This window comes from Nannospalax galili, unplaced genomic scaffold (assembly GCF_000622305.1).
Source record: "Nannospalax galili isolate Female #2095 unplaced genomic scaffold, S.galili_v1.0 scaffold312, whole genome shotgun sequence".
NCBI lineage: Eukaryota > Metazoa > Chordata > Mammalia > Rodentia > Spalacidae > Nannospalax > Nannospalax galili.
Genome location: NW_008335967.1, coordinates 6,212,085 through 6,229,473, shown reverse-complemented (window position 1 = coordinate 6,229,473; position 17,389 = coordinate 6,212,085). Strand labels below are relative to the sequence as shown.

Here is a 17,389-nt window from a genome sequence, read left to right as displayed (position 1 = left end):
TATATATATATATATGAATGTACGGAAGATCTGATCTCCAAAGCAGAGGAAAAATGTCACATCCAAATAATCAATAGAAACAATTGTACTAAATGAAAGGAAACATGGTGTGGGCTAGGAGTCAGCAAATGTGCAAGAAATAACGCAGCATATGAAGAGATGCAGAAATGCATTCGTGAAGAGAAGTGAGGGCCAGAGCAGTGAGGGGCAGAGCAGTGAGGGCCAGGGCAGTGAGGGCCAGGACTGTGGAGGCCAGCGTTGTGAGGGCCAGGGCAGTGAGGGCCAGGACAGTGATGGCCAGGACAGTGAGGGCCAGGGCAGTGAGAGATAGGGCAGTGAGGGCCAGGGCTGTGAGAGATAAGACATTGAGGGCCAGGGTTGTCAGTGAGGGCCAGGGCAGTGAGGGACAGAGTAAGAAACAGGGTAATGAGACACAGAATGACGGAGGAGCACAGACAAGTAGAATCTTAGCTGACCCCTTTAAAAATGAGAGACGTCCCAGACTTGATGGTTTCACCATTCAGATTCCCCCTCTCTGCACCATACACTTCAGGCCAAAGGTCAGGATGTAGGTTCCCATTGAAATCATCTTTCAGAATGGAGGGGAGAGGAACAACAGGAACACAGTAGGGTCCACCAAAGCCCCTGTCACACCTGCCAAGAAAATGAGAGGAGAAAAGGCATCATTTGTCATGACTTCAACAAGCCAGTTTTACTGTAGTATTGTAAAGAAAGAAACTGGCAGTTTTATTAACTTACACACAGCGTCCAGCATCACAAATCCCTCGTCCTGAGCACATCCAAGGGCAGCCTGAGGCCAGCACAACATTATCAATAGCCCAAGAATCTGCTCCCACAGTGTAGTTGGCCTGAATCCATCTAAACCGTGTCCTGGGAGAACTAACCAGAGAAAACACACCATTGGTTTGCCAAGCAATTTTGAAAAGCACAGGATTCCTATTTATTGCCCTTTTTCCTGTGAAGCACCCTTAAGAGTTCAGTTCCCTCTTTGAGATACTTTATTTTTATACTAAGCAGTAATTACTCTTTCCTCTTGACCCATAAAGAGGAGAGCAGAAATCACGCTATTCAAACAGTTCACCCCTTTGCTTATATGAAACTCAACATCTATATCATGAAAAAAATGACCTTGAACTTTTGATATGCGTTATTGAAGTTTGTGAAGAATTTTAACTTTTGCTTTCAGGCTTTTCCTGTGTTACTCAGCACTGGGAAAGCAATCAAAGGTGATAAGGAAGGAAAAATTGGGAACTTGAAGTTCTGGTAGCTTCCTCTAAAGTCAAGGAATGGAATGAGGAGATACAGCCTTGTTTCTGTAGTATTTGGAATATACTATATAGTCCAATATATTTCAATTTCTATGGTATTTGGTCTGCTGTTTGGAATATATTGGGTTTGACTGTATCATAGTTAGTGTCGGTTGCCAATTTGACACACCTGGGAAGAAGGAACAACAACTGAGAAACCTCCTCATCAGCTTGGCTTGTGGGCGTGTCTCTGGGGCATTTTCTTGATTGTTCATTGGTGGAGGAGGGTTCGGCCCACTGTGGGCTGGGGAGCCCATCCCTGGGCAGGTGGGGCTCAGGCATATAAGAAAGGAAGCTGAGCAAGGCAAGGGAAGCAAGCTAGAGGCAGTGTTCCTCTGCTGGTTTCTGCTTCAAATTCCTGCCTTGACTTCTTGCTTTGGCTTCCCTCAATGGTGGTCCATGACCTGTAGGCTAACATAAGCCCTTTCCTTCCCAAGGAACCCACTGAAAAGTACTCTCCTATTTCCCATTGCTGGATGTGCATAATTACCAGCCTAGTCTGGCTTATGGGTACAGACTTATTTTTAACAATAATTTTTTTTTGTCTTTTTGAGACAAGGTCTCCCTATAGCCCCAGATATCCTGGAACTCACTATGTAGACCAGGCTGGCCTCGAACTCACAAAGATCTGCCTGCCTCTGCCTCCCAAGTGTTGGGATTAAAGGCATGAGCCACTGCGCCCGGCCCTACAATAATTTTAAAACTAAATCTGGTAGGCAGGCTTCCTATCGCCAAAGACTAGAAAAGTTCTGTCTTGTGAAAAAAGTTCTGGAACTCTCTAGTCATATCTGAAAAGAGCAACCGGAGGCACCTTGAGCTTTTCTTCTTTCTAGCATATTCCTTGCATAATTACCATGAAGAGTAATAGCATCCCCAAGTGGAATCACAATTATTTTCAAATTGGGTGTCAGAAACTTAACATGTGGCCAAATGACAATTCTCACTTGCTGGAGAGTGGAAGGTAGATAGTGATCCGCTTCCAATTCTGGAATCTTTCCGAGGTGTAAATTGAACTTTCTGTGTAGTGCAGACAGCCGATGGTGGGAGGGACACACTCCTCAGTGACAAGATGCCAGTCCTTGCCATTGTTCAGAGAAAACTGGAGCTGTACACTGTGGGCATTGCCGAAGGGCTTGCCGCAGCCCATATTCATTTCAAACTGTAAGAAGGTCGATGCTGACACATGAAAATCCCAGGTCTCAGCATAACGAGGTTTTCCTATCAAAGACAATAACAGTTTAACAGTTGCATCTAATCATACTCTCTTCTTTTATGATGTTTATGTTTGCAATCAACATGCGTGATGGCAAACACAAATCATGTCTCTCTTTAGGGCCTATTATTTGCATTGACTTTTCACATTTACTGTTTTCATATGATTACCATAGACTCAGAAACATGGAAGATGCTAGTTCGAAGACCTTTACTGTTTTAAGAAGGACTGATATGTCCATAATTCTGTGAACTGTGAAGACAGGACTGTCCTCTCACAGATATTTTCTGCCTTTAAGGCACCTTACTCAATATCATGCCTGGTGAAAGATCATTCCAGTAAACACAGGTCACTAAGTTCTTCCAAAGGACACTAAGTTCTTCCCCAAGCCTCTCTCAGCAAAGGAAGTTAGGCACACAGTTTTATATTAGAGAATTCCTTTTGAATTTTAGTTAATTTAGTCCTGTAGTTAATCAAATAGCTTCCCTTTATGTGGTAGTAATATATACCTATGCTTTCAGAGAATATCAGAGCAGTATCCATAGAGAGACAGTCAATATCAACTTGGCCTCCTTGGATTCGATACCAATTGGCTTGTAAGTCTATAGAGCCATCAAATTTATCTTGAAATCCAGTTTGAGAGCTGTCATTCATTCCTATAAGGACATCATCCAGAGCCCACTGGGCCGAATGTTTCCCTGCAATCAGATGAACAACAGCAGTTGGAGAAGGTTCATTACACAGCAATATGAATATCTTTGTGACCACAATTTTAAATCAAATTGTCTGGAAATTGACAGTAAATTAACACACATACACAGTACAAGGTGGGTATGGATGCTGTGTGAAAAACAAAGCCTCCAGGAAGAGTTGGAGAGGGCAGCGACTTACCATGCTGTGGCTGCCACCAGCGGAAAGCTGTTGCAGGTGTCTTGGCCTCCCGAGGCAGGTCGATGGAGATGATCTGTGGCTCCAGAAATGACATGAAATCCAGCTCTCGAAGCAAATGCCAAAGTATCCCATTGTCATTTGAATACTGAACAACAAGCCCTGGGTTATAAGATATAAATTCGGTGACTAGGACAGCTTCCTTGGGGGCAAGGAACAGCATTCTTTAAAGAGCAAAGCAGCAGCAACATCAAATTGTGTCTCAGAGAACGAGGTCACATCTATCTAACTTCCAAGGCATGAGTTAGTGGACTTGAAGCCTCATTCATTACCTGACAGTTTCTAATGCAATGACTCCCAGTAAATGGAGACAAAAAAAATGTAAGCTCTTTTAAAGACCACTGAACTTTGTACTGGTTGAGTGGGCTGGTTAGGGGAGCAAAAATCTGCTCCAGATCATGTGCATGAATTTTAGATTCTATCCAGAACATTACAAAGTCTCATTATATACTCAGAAGAAATATCCTAATCTCTGGCACAAAATCAAGTTGGTCTCTTTGCTGCCGGAGCACTAGGCAGTAAGCTCTGCCCAGTCTGAACGTCTGTTAAGCAGAAAGGCCTTTTAACTGGCACTTCACATTCTGTCAGACGTTGGTCAATGAAGCCTGAATGAAGTCAAATTATTAAAGAGTAAAACAGCAAGACTCCAGTGTCAGTTCTCATTCCTTTTCTCTATATCACTCTCTTCCTGAACTTATCCCATCTGTCCACCCTCCATCTGTCAGTAGGTGGAAAGAGCTAGGGAGTTACACATTTAAACACAAGGGACCTCATGTGCTACCCCTGCCACGGCTGCTAGAAATACACACACACACACACACACACACACACACACACACTTTTTTAAAGAGGACACAGAGGAAGGGTAATGTTGAATACAAAGGAGCAAAATTGTGGGAATAACTTTATATCCAGCCTTACATACACACATAAAATATACATGAATGCATAGGTAGAAATCAGTTCCAGTCATAGGAAAATATATGCTGCACACACACACACACACACACACACACACACACACACACACGTATATATTTGAGGTAGGAAGCAGAAGGTATCTATTAAATGACCTATTTCACAATTGTTCCTAAAATTGGTACTTCATATTCATAATTATGGCTGGGGGCACCAAATTACTTTTTAAGTATTTGTGAAAATTATGCTTGGAGCTGGAGAGATGGATCAGCAGTTAAGAGCATTTGTTGCTCTTCTAGAAGACCTGAGTTCAGTTCCCAGCATCTGTATCTGGGGGCTCACAACCACTTGTAACTCCAGTTCCAAGGGCTGAGATACCCTCTTCTGTGTACTTGCACTCAAGTACATATACACACACAAACACACACACACACAGATTCACAAAATGAACACTAAAATAAATCTTTACAAATTATGCTCAGGTATTAAAGTTATATATATTATACTTATTATGTCTTAACTCTTGGAAAATTATGAATCATTTGTGGTACATAAAACTGAAAAAAATCCCTATTGTTGACTGATTATAATTTCTCATCCAAGGGATCATGTTAGATAACAAAGAGATTATTAAAATAAAAGTTTGAAGAACTATGATAAAATATGGAGCCAAGAGAAAGTTGCTTAATGCAAACTGATAGCACATGAAATTGTGATTACTCTGACAGGTGATGGCAAGAACCACAATGGCAAACATGCCAAAAATTAGAAACCTTAAATGATGAAGTCTAACACATTTACTGTAGAGGAATTCACTGGATTGAATGAGAGTGTCAACAATGCCCAAAGGACAGAACCTCTTTGGGGAGACTGTGCTGTGGACAGGTGCAGGGAGTTAGAGCTTTGGTTAACTGAGGTGAGACCTGCATGTCAGGAAAGGTGAGTCACATCAAACTTCATGAAGAACGGGGAATCTGTGTTGTTTCCAGACTTCATTTTAGTCAAGCTGAGGATGATGTGGCAAAGGCACTAGTCTCTAACTCTTCATGTTTACTGGACTATGTCCTGTTCTTGAATATGTCCTGGTACTTTTTAGTGTAATGTTGGATAGATGAGAGTGTAGACACTCAAATTTCATTTATTTTTGCAGCTATTAATTTAGACAAGAAAGTGAGGCAAGAGAAAGGGAGGGAGGAGATGACAGGTGGAGTTAACTGGGGGGTGAACTATTTAGAAGATAGATTAAAGCATTAGAAATGAAACAAAATCTCTTTTTTGGTCTTTTTGAGAAAGGGGCTCCCTGTAGTCCCAGCTAGCCTGGAACTTGCCATGTAGACAAGGTTGGCCTCAATCTCAAGTGGGCAGAGACCCACTTGTCTCTGCCTCCTGAGTGCTAGGATTAAAGGCATGTACCACCATGCCTGACTTGAAAATAAAATCTTACTGATTCTTTCTAGTAGTGTTTTCTACTTGAATTATGATCCAAGACCATACATCATTTTGAAACAGGTTCTATCTGGGATGGTTTGAAAAGTATGTCCACAAATTCATTAATAACTCCTATTTGAAAAAAAAGTGGAGCTTAAATCTTCTCCCTCTGAGTTCATATAGACTTGGAAACTTGCTTCTAGTAAGCAGAATATGGTGGGAGCCAAGGTGGCCTTTGAAACCAGGCCATTAGGGGCATTACAGTTGTGCCTGGGTGCTGCTTAGTGATGGAGAGCTTAATAAACAGTGTGTAAGTCCCTCTTAGCAGTACAATAAAGAAAAAAGAAAGGTTCCTTGTTGTTCTCTTGGATCTCTTGTTTTAGAGAAGCTGATATACACACTGTCAAATATTTGAGCAGCCTATGGATAGGTCTGTGAGGTGAGAATCCGGCTAAAGCCAGAGAAGGACTGAAGCCTTTGGCCAATAGTCAACCAAATAGACCATCTCAGAAATAGACCATCCAGCCCCAAGAGTCTCTGACCACTGCACCCTGCCTGTCCTTTGTCTTGACTGCAGCCATATGTGAATTCCTGACCCAGAGCCTTTCAGTTAAGCAGTTCCTATTCCTGGCTTCTGGACAGGCAGAAATCATATCATAACATAACACATTTGTTGCTTTAAGCTCCTTGGTTTCATAATAATTTGTTATGTAGCCTACCATCCCAGTCCCACTAAATTAGAATTTACATTTTAACAAATGCAAATCCCCACAGATTTCAGGTATACATCAAAATAGAGCTCGCGGCTCAGGAGGTACATCTTCCATTTGCTGAGTGCTTGCTCCCTTTCTCTTCATTAGCTTTTACAAGAGTGTCATGTCTACCTACAGGCAGTAACAAGGTCCATAGAGATGAAGCCTCAATTCTGAAGCATTCCGAAGCATGTCAAGGGAGGGCCTCCCAGATAAGGATGAGAGAGGAAGAATGTCAGAAACGGAAGCAGAATATCCATAGTTTATGCCAGTTGCTAAGCCTCATTAGCTGTGTCATCTAACACATTGTACTTTTAAATAAACCAAGCCATTTTAGCTCATCTACTGAATGTTTAAAGCATGTAAGACATTTCTCTTTTTAAACTACAACTCCATCTGCATTCTGCCTAGTCTTATTGAAGACAGCCTAATTTTGACTTTAATTCCAAATATGTAAATTGATGCTTCAGCTTGAGTAAGTAAGAATCTTCACTTTCATCATTGGGAGAGATTTGTTCAAGGATTTAGGAAGATTTACATGTTAACACCAGTCTTCAAGAGAAGGCTGAGAAGTGCCTGAGGGAAATGAATTACATGGCCAATACAGAGTTTAAGAAAATGGTTCCAGACTAACTGAGAACAAGTTGCTTGTTCTCATAAGAATACTAAGGGGAACTTGCCCCTCAGTGCAGACAACAGCATTTGTAACAAGTATAGAGCAGAGCCTCATAGCTATGATAAGCATATGCTTCTATGGGGTCTTTTCAAGCTTATATACAGATAGGGGAACCTATCTGGAATTGTCTCAAGAGTCACGTAGGCATATCTTCTTTAGATTTAATTTATTAACTATCATTTGCTTGATTAGTTGGTTAGCCAGACCAGTTAAATCAGCACCTCCCTGTATGTTAACTTTCCATCTCAACAGCTTATTTGTTTTTGCCTTCCTCTTACAATCTAAACTTTTCTTGCTTATTTCTTTATTGTCTACTACTCGACTCTTACTAGAGTCTAAGTTCCTTTAGAGCAGTCATTGGTGCTACCCTGGTTGTTTCCTATCTGATACATGGTTGGCTTGTGTTTTTCTCTTTCCCTGCCACATACCCAGATTCTACCTAGCAGATACTCTATCATCTCGAGTGCTGGAATGAGGACCTCAGATGACCATGAAGAAAATGTAGCATAAGGGAGAAAACATTTTTGTTTTGATCTTGTTTTAAAGGTTTATTTGTTATTGCAGCATAACTTAGCTCATTGTAACTAATGCATTTCTAGTGACATTGAATATGCAGTATGTACAACAGTATCTGGCTTGGAACAGATTGATAAATATGTGTAGAAGAGATTAAGGAATGTAAAATGGCTCTTGAAGATTTCTAGACTGCTTTCTTGAAGAATTACTAAAGTAGTAAAGTATTCATGGGATAGTATTAAAGCCTTTGGTTGGTTATGATGTAAGCAGGGAAATGCATATTAGACAGAGCTCTTAGTATTTTTACTGACTAGTAGGTACCATTTAGGTCAGTACTTTATATACAGTCATAAGCTGACATAATGAACTCAGATCATAAAGTTGTAAGACTATGTTGCATTTAAGATCAAAGTTTGCACCTATCAGAGAGGCTGGTAGGTTTTGTGAGAAGAAACCAAGTCATATTCAGGGTTTCTGAAGGAATCCCAACTTATCTACAGAGCTGTTGGAGGACACTCATATTTTAAAGCAGTTGTATTTCTTTCAGAACTAGGTCATTTGAAGCAGGAATGGTGAGGTCTAGTGAGGGCATAGTTCAGATCAAGAAGAGGGAGTATAGTATGCTGTCAAAGGCATATATTCTGCAGCTGGTATGAGTGGTTCAAATCCTTGCTTATCTGCTTCCCACCTGCATGGCTGTGACCTCTCTGTGCCTTACTTTCTACCATCTGTTAGTTATGATACTAATATCTATGACAAACACTGTGGAGAAGGAAACATTAACACTGGGAAAGTGCTTGAACCTGTGCCTATTTGAGAGTTAGGAAGAAACAGAGTTTACTAAAAATGTCCTTTGATTTTGCCTAGACTTGGAGCACTTGTGGTGTTTTTCAGACTTAAGGATCCAGAGGAGAAATTGCTGGGATCATGGATCCAGACAGTGACCATTTCTATGCAGCAGAAGGGAAGACAGGGCTGGTTCAGGGTAATTAAAATATTAGTTTGCAAACTCCAGACCAAACTTTGGGAGGGATATGGGATAATTATTCAATAGAAATGATAACTTCTATGGAAACATAGCAGCTTACCCTCATTCCTTGCTCTTGGCTTGATGCATGTGATGCCTGAAGTTTTGCTTCCAATTTGTATATAAAACTGAACAAGTCTGGGGAAAAACAAACAAGCACACAACTTTAGTTTGCTTACAAATGGGTGAGTTCAGAAGCACCTTAACCATTTGTCTTTTGATATAGAATGAAAAACTCCCATAATTCTCAAGTACCACTTTTAAAATCAGAGGGACAAATGATATGCAGAAACTATCATAGTAAGTTAATTACATAAATTTTTTAAAAACATGATATGAAATCAATTTCATTCTGTACAATGACATAAAGAAAATATAACCCCACTTCATTGTGACACTTGACGAAACTTAAGATGAGAAAAAATTGGTCACTAAGAAGTTGACACTCTATAAGACCAGATAACTACCTGTCTATCACTGATTTAGACTCAGCTGGCTAAGTTTTTCACAGCTGATTCTCACTCACTGTGAGCTCAGTGATACCTCTGTCCATGGTAACCAGAGACCCTGCTGGACAGGCACTGAGATGCTGAAGGGAGGTGAGAAAGACTGGTAGCAGAAAAAATGTGAAAGGCAACCCATATTTTAGTGAGGACCATGCCCATTTTTTCCATTTTCTTCCTTCTAATTCTCACATAATTGATATAAAAAGCACAGTTTTTTAAGTGTGCTAACATTTCATTCAATAGTTCTTGGTTTTACCAGTAGGTGTAAGGGTACACATTTAAATTTTCTAGAGCAGTTTTCAGGAAGTAACCACAGATAGATATACTTCTAATTCTCACATAATTGATATAAAAAGCACAGTTTTTTAAGTGTGCTAACATTTCATTCAATAGTTCTTGGTTTTACCAGTAGGTGTAAGGGTACACATTTAAATTTTCTAGAGCAGTTTTCAGGAAGTAACCACAGATAGATATATAAAAGGATGAATCACTTTCAGGTATAAAATTTAAAGTTAGAAATGTATTTGTTTCATCATTTTACATTGAGTATCAAGTCTTTGCATGATAGCATAGAACTTCAGAAAACCAAGGTGAATATACATCAGACACAAAGGCCTTGGCTTATGTGTATGTTCATTAATGAATGGTAATGTGATTTTTGTATTAACCACCCATAGTATTATATAGCTCAAGGTAAGCTTCAGGTTTACATATCAAAATTTATAGATAGAACTGTTATATAATAAACTCTAATAACATAACAATGTTTTAAGTTAGACCACAGAATAGTGTACTATGTTCATGGAGAAAGGTACCAATCAACAACTTGCCTGATATTCCTGGTGTCCAGAGGGACAGTCCTGGCTTCTCTTTTCCCAAGGCCATTGAAGTAGAGGGACTTGCCATCATTAAGTGTTCCGCAGCCAGTTCCAACCTGACCACCTGTTATCTTATACCACAGAGGGCTGAGCTTCCCCTCAAACCTATCGAACATCTCACTGTAATTAGGGATGTTTGACACACAGCTTCCTTGTGCAGCTTCAGAGAAAAGAAATACGTAGGAGAGAAAATTGTTGGAATCACTAAACATTAAAAGATACAGTTTGGCCAGGTGTGGTGGTGCATGCCTTTAATCCCAGCACTCAGGAAGCAGAGGAAGGCAGGTTTCTGTGAGTTCAAGGCCAGCATGGTCTACATAGTGAGTTCCAGGACAGCTGGGGCTACAGGGAGACCCTGTCTCAAATCAAGACCAAAAAAAAAAAAAAGATACAGTTCATCCTAGGAAGAATTTGTACCTTGTAATTGTCTGTCTAAACAACAGTCATTATTACTGTCATAAAAGAAATGTTGTTGTGGGGCTGGAGAGAATGCTCAGTAGTTAAGAGCACTGGCTGCTCTTGCAGAGGACCCAGGTTTGATTCCCAGCATTTACATGGCAGCTAACAACCATCTAAAACTCCAGTTCCAGGGGAACCTGATGCCCTCTTCTGACCTCCATGGGCATTGTATAACATAGGTCATGTACATACATGCAGGCAATACATTTGTACACATAAAATCAAAATCATAAAATTTTAAAAAGCCTGTTGTCATGCTTGATGATGTATGCTTGAAATCCCAGCAGTTGGGAGACAGAGGCAGTTCAAGGCCATCTTTGGCTGCACAGTAAATTCAAAGTTGGTTGGGGATACGCAAGTCCCTTTGGCTACACAGTGAGTTCAAAGCCAGTTGAAGACACACAAAAGCTTTTCTCAAAAACAAGCAAAAAATCCCACAAAATTTTCCCTTTTGGCCTTTCAATTTTCTTAAAAAATATTTTTGTTAAATTGTGTGTGTGTGTGTGTGTGTGTGTGTGTGTGTGTGTGTGTGTGTGTGCGTGTCTATGTGTGGGTATGCGCATGTTAGTACAGGTGCCCTCGAGGTCAAAAGTATCAGATTCTCCTGGAGCTGGAGTTACAGCAGTTGTGAGCCACCTGATGTGGGTGCTGAGACTCAAACTCAGATCCTGTTCAAGCACAATGTGCACTTAGCAGCTGAGTCATCTCTCCAGCCCTTATTTATTTTTTTTTAAATGAAAAGAGACATTGGGAATGTTGAGTTTCCTTAGCTGTTACTACCTAGAGGATTTATATAAACTGAGGATTTTGTTCACAATAAACTATTCATTTATTGTCCTTCTTTTAGGAGGTTCATAGGGGAAGTCAATCTAGAATCACAAAATACTGTCTTTGAAACTATAAGTGACCATCCTCTCTACAGAAGGCTGGTAACAGTGAGTGCATCTATCTTTGATTGTTTGCCAGATGAAGGTCTGAGCACCGACAAGCTGGGAGGGAGCCTTTTGAAGCTGCTGCCAGGAAAACTTTAGAAAAAGATTTTGTAGTTTAAGCTATTTTCTCCAGTTTCACCCTTTTATCTTAGCACTCTTTTCCTTTTTGCTATGGCAACGCTCAAAGGTGAGTGTGGTTAGAAAACACTTCTTTTGTAAAGCTCTCTTTTGACAGTCTTGGATTTAGCATTTTATGTTGAATTTTTACTTACAATGTATAAAATTACATTTCTTATATATATTTTTAAAAGCATCTTAATTAGCTCATGGAAATCCTGTGCTCAAGTGGTTATGAGCTTGCTTTGGATTTCAGAGAGTGACTTGAGTGTAGAGCCATCTCTAGCAACTGCTGGCCACGTGACCCAAGAAGAACCACTAAAACCACTGTCTACCTCAGCTTCCTCAAATGTCAACAGGGTCTACAGTACTACTGCACAGGGTTATTGTTAGGATCAAAGGAGATAAAACAAAAAATATTTACTATAATGTCTGGCATGCAGTAGGGCCTCAAGTAATGTTCATTATGATTACTATTAAAGACCATCTTCTTCAGGGGGTGAAACTTGCATTATCATGTTTTCTTTAGGTAGTTTGAAACTATAGAATATCTGAGAAGCTCAAGTACCTGGATTGCAAATTTCTATGATTCTTAGATACAAAGAATGATAAACCCAGAACCTGTTTCTTTGTAGGAATGAACATTTACAAGCAAACCATCAGAGACATGTTTTTGGCCTTACCGGTGTACCCTAGGTCACAGAAACACACGCCTGAGATGCAGTCTCCGTGGCCACCACAGTAACTGGGGCAAGGTTCAGATATGTACACCCCATCTAAACCAAATGGAGGCACATTCTTCTGAGAGTTGCTCTCCTGGATCCACCGGAATCTGGTCTTGCTGTTGGGAAAAAGACATCTCTTCTTATAACCACATCTTGGCCAAACAAAGGAATGCAGACAAGTTCAGAAAACCTCAGAAATATGGTATTTATCTGGGTGTCATGTCCATTTGATTGTACACTTAGCCTATGTAAGATGTCTATCTCAGATCTTTCTCAAAACTTCTTGATTTATTCTTTGGCATAAACATTTTAACACCAGGAGGGGATCAGGTACAGAGGGCTTGAGTTTTTATTTTTATTTTTACAGAAGACTTTCATAGGTTTTTGTTTGCATATATTTTCAACTCATGCTTTTTTAGTAACAAGTAGAAACCAGGGAAGATTCTTCTCTTAGTCAGTTTCTCACCCTTTCATCACACCAATTTTGTGGATAATTTTAGAAGAGGCTATTTGGGACAATTTCATATATGTATATTATGTACTTTGATAATTTTTATTCTAATATTTTAAGTCATCAAGTAGAATGTTCTTTCTTGGAACATGCTGGGGGACTCTGGCTATTTGCCACCAACAAGAGAAGGGAAGAGTTCAGTTTACACAGACAACTCTATCGCCACTGTGACCACTCCTCTTGTCTCCTCATCTCTAATCTCTAAGATGCTCATTCTCTGATTTCTTAGTAAACAGATAGGCTGCCTATCAGCACAGCTGACTGCCAACAAACAAAAAAGAATCAATTGACTCTACTGCCTTTAGTTGGAAGGTATATATCTAACCGATCAAGGTTTTACTGCCATATACTTTGTTTGCATTTATCCAAGTCACATTTAGCTCCCGATGCCTGCCTCTGATCTCTTTTCAGGGACACAATGTTAGAGTTGGATGCAAGTATTTTAGTTACTTTCAAAGTTGCTGGACTAAGAAGAGTCAGTAAAGAATTAAAAGAGTACTAGATCTAAACCATGAGGTACCAGATTTTTCCTGAAGAGTCAGATAGGAGAAACCTCACTTTGAGTTGTTGGTCAGGGTAGTACAAGAGACTCCAAAAATTACAAAGACTATTGCCATAGCCCTTGGTTATTTCCCAGAACTTGAAGGTAAGACCCTACTCCTGAAGTCAGGGAATACTTTGGACACAGGACTTGGAGCAATGGAGTTGGAACTGATGTGGAAGCCTCCTCCATGAAGACTAACTCTCATAATTTTGGAGGACACTATGCAAGCTGCTAAGGGAGAACATCAATTGAAGGTCCAACTCAACTTCTAAAGCCTAATAAGCACAACAATGACTGGCACAGCAAAGTATATTGGCACAGTAATGGCATTTTCATCTTGGGGGTAATCAATAGCTACCTAATTCGACTTAAAGCTCAATGGGAGGGAACTCATGTGACAGTGTAGACATAGCCAAAAACATATAGCTGGAGAGGTCATAGATCTTAGAGAAAACCATAAGACAAACATAATTTCTTACTGTATGCTAAATATGGATCCTTATATTTACAGACAAGTATGCCAGTCACCACTCATAAAAGAACCTTCTTTTGCAACAGATAGAAACTATTACAGACTTCCACAACTGGCCACACACAGAGAACAAGTGTCTTTGAGATGCCCAACCCTACCTAAATGACACATCTACAATGGAACCGCTACATCTAAGGCTCAGGGAACATAGTGGAACAAGAGGTAGAGAGAATATTAATGCATCTCTTAATGTTCATCAGTGAAGCTTCCTCATGCAACAGAGGGTGAGGAACACAAAAGATCACAACTAGCCAAAGTGTAGATAATAATAGTCTGCAGAGTGTGGGTTCCTGAACAGGAATCCTATATTAAATTTCACCCACCTAGGACTCAGGGACCATTGTGGAAGAGAGAGCAGAAAGATTGTAAGAGCCAGGGGAGGACGTGCATGACCATAAGGAAACAGAGTCTTACAGGCTCTTGGGACCTTACTCATATGAACTTATAACAGTGGTATCAGCATGCACAAGACTCATGCAAACTTAATCATACAAAAGCCCAGCATAGAACTAGGGAAATGCACAGCAGGGCCCAATCTTAGCTGAAGAACTACTGGCAGGTAATTACTACTGGGTGAAAGAGAGTTGATCTTTTTTAAGGGAGAGACTCTAGATAGGCTGACTAGACCCCAGTGGATGAACTTGCACTGAGGGATGTCTGGGTACACTAACTTGACTTGATAGGCCTTAACATATATGACAGAATGCATGAAATCTGGTGGAGTGGTTAGGGGTGTGTGGATGGAAGACAGGGGTATAAAGATGATTAAGATGTTTTGTATGACATGCACAGAAATTCAATAAAAATATACATTGAAAAAATATAGAATAAAAGCTTAAATATGAGTAAGATATTCTACCTTGAACCATATCTAAAAGGTTATTTGGGAAGGAAATGAAAGAGACACAAAAGAAGAAATCATGTAGTTAAATTCTGCTCATGTACCTACCCTCAAAGTATGTCTATGAAGTTGGTAAACCTGAAACACAACAATTATTTGACCCACAGAAATATTACCTTAAATAAATGTGTTGTAAAAATAATGATAATAAAGAACTAGTAATAGAGACCATCTAAAGGAGGAAGGAAGGAAGTCAAAGTTCAGCTAAAAAGAATGCCTAGATCCTACATTTGTAGTGTGCGGGATATGTAGCGTTTGCAGTGAATTATTTCATGTGTCTGGATAAGGGTGCCTCTGAGAGTCAAGAGAGACAAATACATCCATACACATTTACCACTGCCAGTATCTCTCCTCTGTAGGGAAGAACCAGGTGGGTTCATATGAGCACAAACTATTCCTTTGAGAAAATCATCTTAAGAATTGTTTCTGAAGGAGCTATGCTGCCTCCTTGGGGCAAAATAGCCCCAAGTTTTAAGACTTGGAAGTCTCAGGTTTTAATACTGCATTTGGAGCTTTCTGAGCTTAACATACTGCAGAACAAACAACAGCACTCGTTTACTTGTGATAAAGCACAAACATTTACTACCCTTTAGCAGAGGGCTGTTTGCACATTTCATCTATTAGTAACCTGGATAGAATCCAAATTGAGCAGGAGGCTAGATTCCAATGAGAGGATTTCTTTCCAAAAGCTGAAGTCCAAGAAAATATTCAGATATTGGGAACCGTGAGATACTGACAAACCATTTGTAACTTTTCATATGTGATTATATCAATGGGCAATACTCTATCCATTATTAAAAAACTGTACTTTATAGACTCAGCTACACCTTACTGGGCTTTGGGAGACCATGTCAGACCTATGTTCCTTGACTCCTGATGGTAATGTCTGCTGTCACAACGATGTCTTCCATCACCCTGATGCTCTAGTCATTGCAGCAATGATGTTCCACTTGATGCGCTTTAGCTAAATCTACATATTTAGAAGGGCTGTGTCAGGGCCATGGTTTTAGAAGTCATGAAAGGAGGGAGTGGTGGAGGTGAACACAGGGCTGCAGTGCCACAGCCAGCTTCATGTGGGAAGGCCGCAAGATGAAATGTCTATCACAGAGGGCACACACAGAGAGGCTCTCACAGAGAAGGAATGGTGCCTCAGAGTGAGGTCTACAGGGCAGAATCAGGAGCTGAGAACAAGGAGCTGGGGAATTGAATCACTTCCAATGAAAACACCTAGACAGGGAATTTCTTGTCCTAGACACTGCTCTTGGAGGAAGGAGACTGAGTAACAAGCCTTTTGGTGGCTTTCAGGCTTCCTACAGGCTGAGTGGGTGACTGATACATACTTCCCATTTCTCCTTGTCCCCCTCCTCTAAACTACAAAGAAAACGGACAAAGAACTTACATGTAAGGTGATTTGGATCCACTGATTGAAATACCTTAATAGCTACTTTTGAAATAGCTGGTATTTAAAGATTATGCTTTCTTTTTTGGAGGGGGGAGGGCAGGGGAGATGGGGAAAAAAGGAGGGGGGAGGGGAAGGGAGAGGAGGAGGAGTAAGAAGGGGAGGAGGAGGAGAAGGAGAAGGAAAGGAAAGGGGAAAGGAAAAAGGAAAGGTAAAGATTATGCTTTGAGGCTTATCAGACTCACACAGAAACTTTACAGCTTTGATCAAACAAGCATCCCAGATATTTACCTACCAACATCTGTGGTGTACTTTTCTGAGGTCTGAACATTTAAGTAGTGATGGAGGTGAAGAATGCAACCAGCTCATGGAGCTAGATAATGCTCAGTAAGTCTGGTGATCAATTAGGTGAAAATGTTACAGAAGCAATGGTCTCTAGTAACTTTACGAATATATCATTTTTATTACCACTGTTCCCAGTCAGGATGAGATAGTTATGCCATGGCAGCAAACAACTCCCAGTCGTAATAGATTCCAATAGAAGTTTATTTCTTGCTTATTTTATATTTCCAGGGTAGGCTGACAAGGGATCTGCTTATTGTAGGCACTCAGGGGCCGGGTGTGGTGAATGCTTCATTTCACTGAATGCCTTCATAAGCGTGGAGCATGTCAAAATGCACAAGGGCACCGAAAGCCAAGTGCTTCATGTCCATTCACATTTCATTAGGCCATGTCAAATCTCAATGAATGCAGGCATAAGCCTACCATATTCCAGGAAAGAAAGAAAATGGGAATGTTGTTGAATGACCCCAGTGAGTACCCCAGCTATATACTATAACATCAAGAAGCAATGTGAACAGCTCCTCATGTCAATTTGATTCAGAAGCCAGATGCCTTGACTGAGTCACACTTAATGTTATGCTCCAGAACTTAATTAACAAGTGTCTACTTGAAGAATGTTTCTTCAAAATGATAGAGTAAAGAATAATAAACTCTCTTTTACCTACTCTACCAGATACAAAAATGCTATTAATTTTAGAATTTCAGGCCTGGAAAAATGTGTGTGTGTGTGTGTGTGT

At 40.2% G+C, this 17,389-nt stretch overlaps 1 protein-coding gene across 3 annotated transcripts in view; it reads right to left on the bottom strand.

Moving 5' to 3' along the window:
• Reln (reelin) overlaps positions 1 to 17,389 on the bottom strand; it is a 492,143-nt gene that overhangs the window by 92,460 nt on the left and 382,294 nt on the right. For all 3 annotated transcript variants that reach the window (XM_008830753.2, XM_008830756.2, XM_008830755.3), the window contains exons 29-36: positions 12,382 to 12,539; positions 10,143 to 10,350; positions 8,868 to 8,944; positions 3,433 to 3,591; positions 3,051 to 3,239; positions 2,273 to 2,546; positions 760 to 900; positions 477 to 654 (exon numbers count right to left, since the gene is read on the bottom strand). In XM_008830753.2, the coding sequence (XP_008828975.1) occupies positions 477 to 654; positions 760 to 900; positions 2,273 to 2,546; positions 3,051 to 3,239; positions 3,433 to 3,591; positions 8,868 to 8,944; positions 10,143 to 10,350; positions 12,382 to 12,539 (1,384 nt within the window). The remainder of the gene's footprint in view (positions 1 to 476; positions 655 to 759; positions 901 to 2,272; positions 2,547 to 3,050; positions 3,240 to 3,432; positions 3,592 to 8,867; positions 8,945 to 10,142; positions 10,351 to 12,381; positions 12,540 to 17,389) is intronic.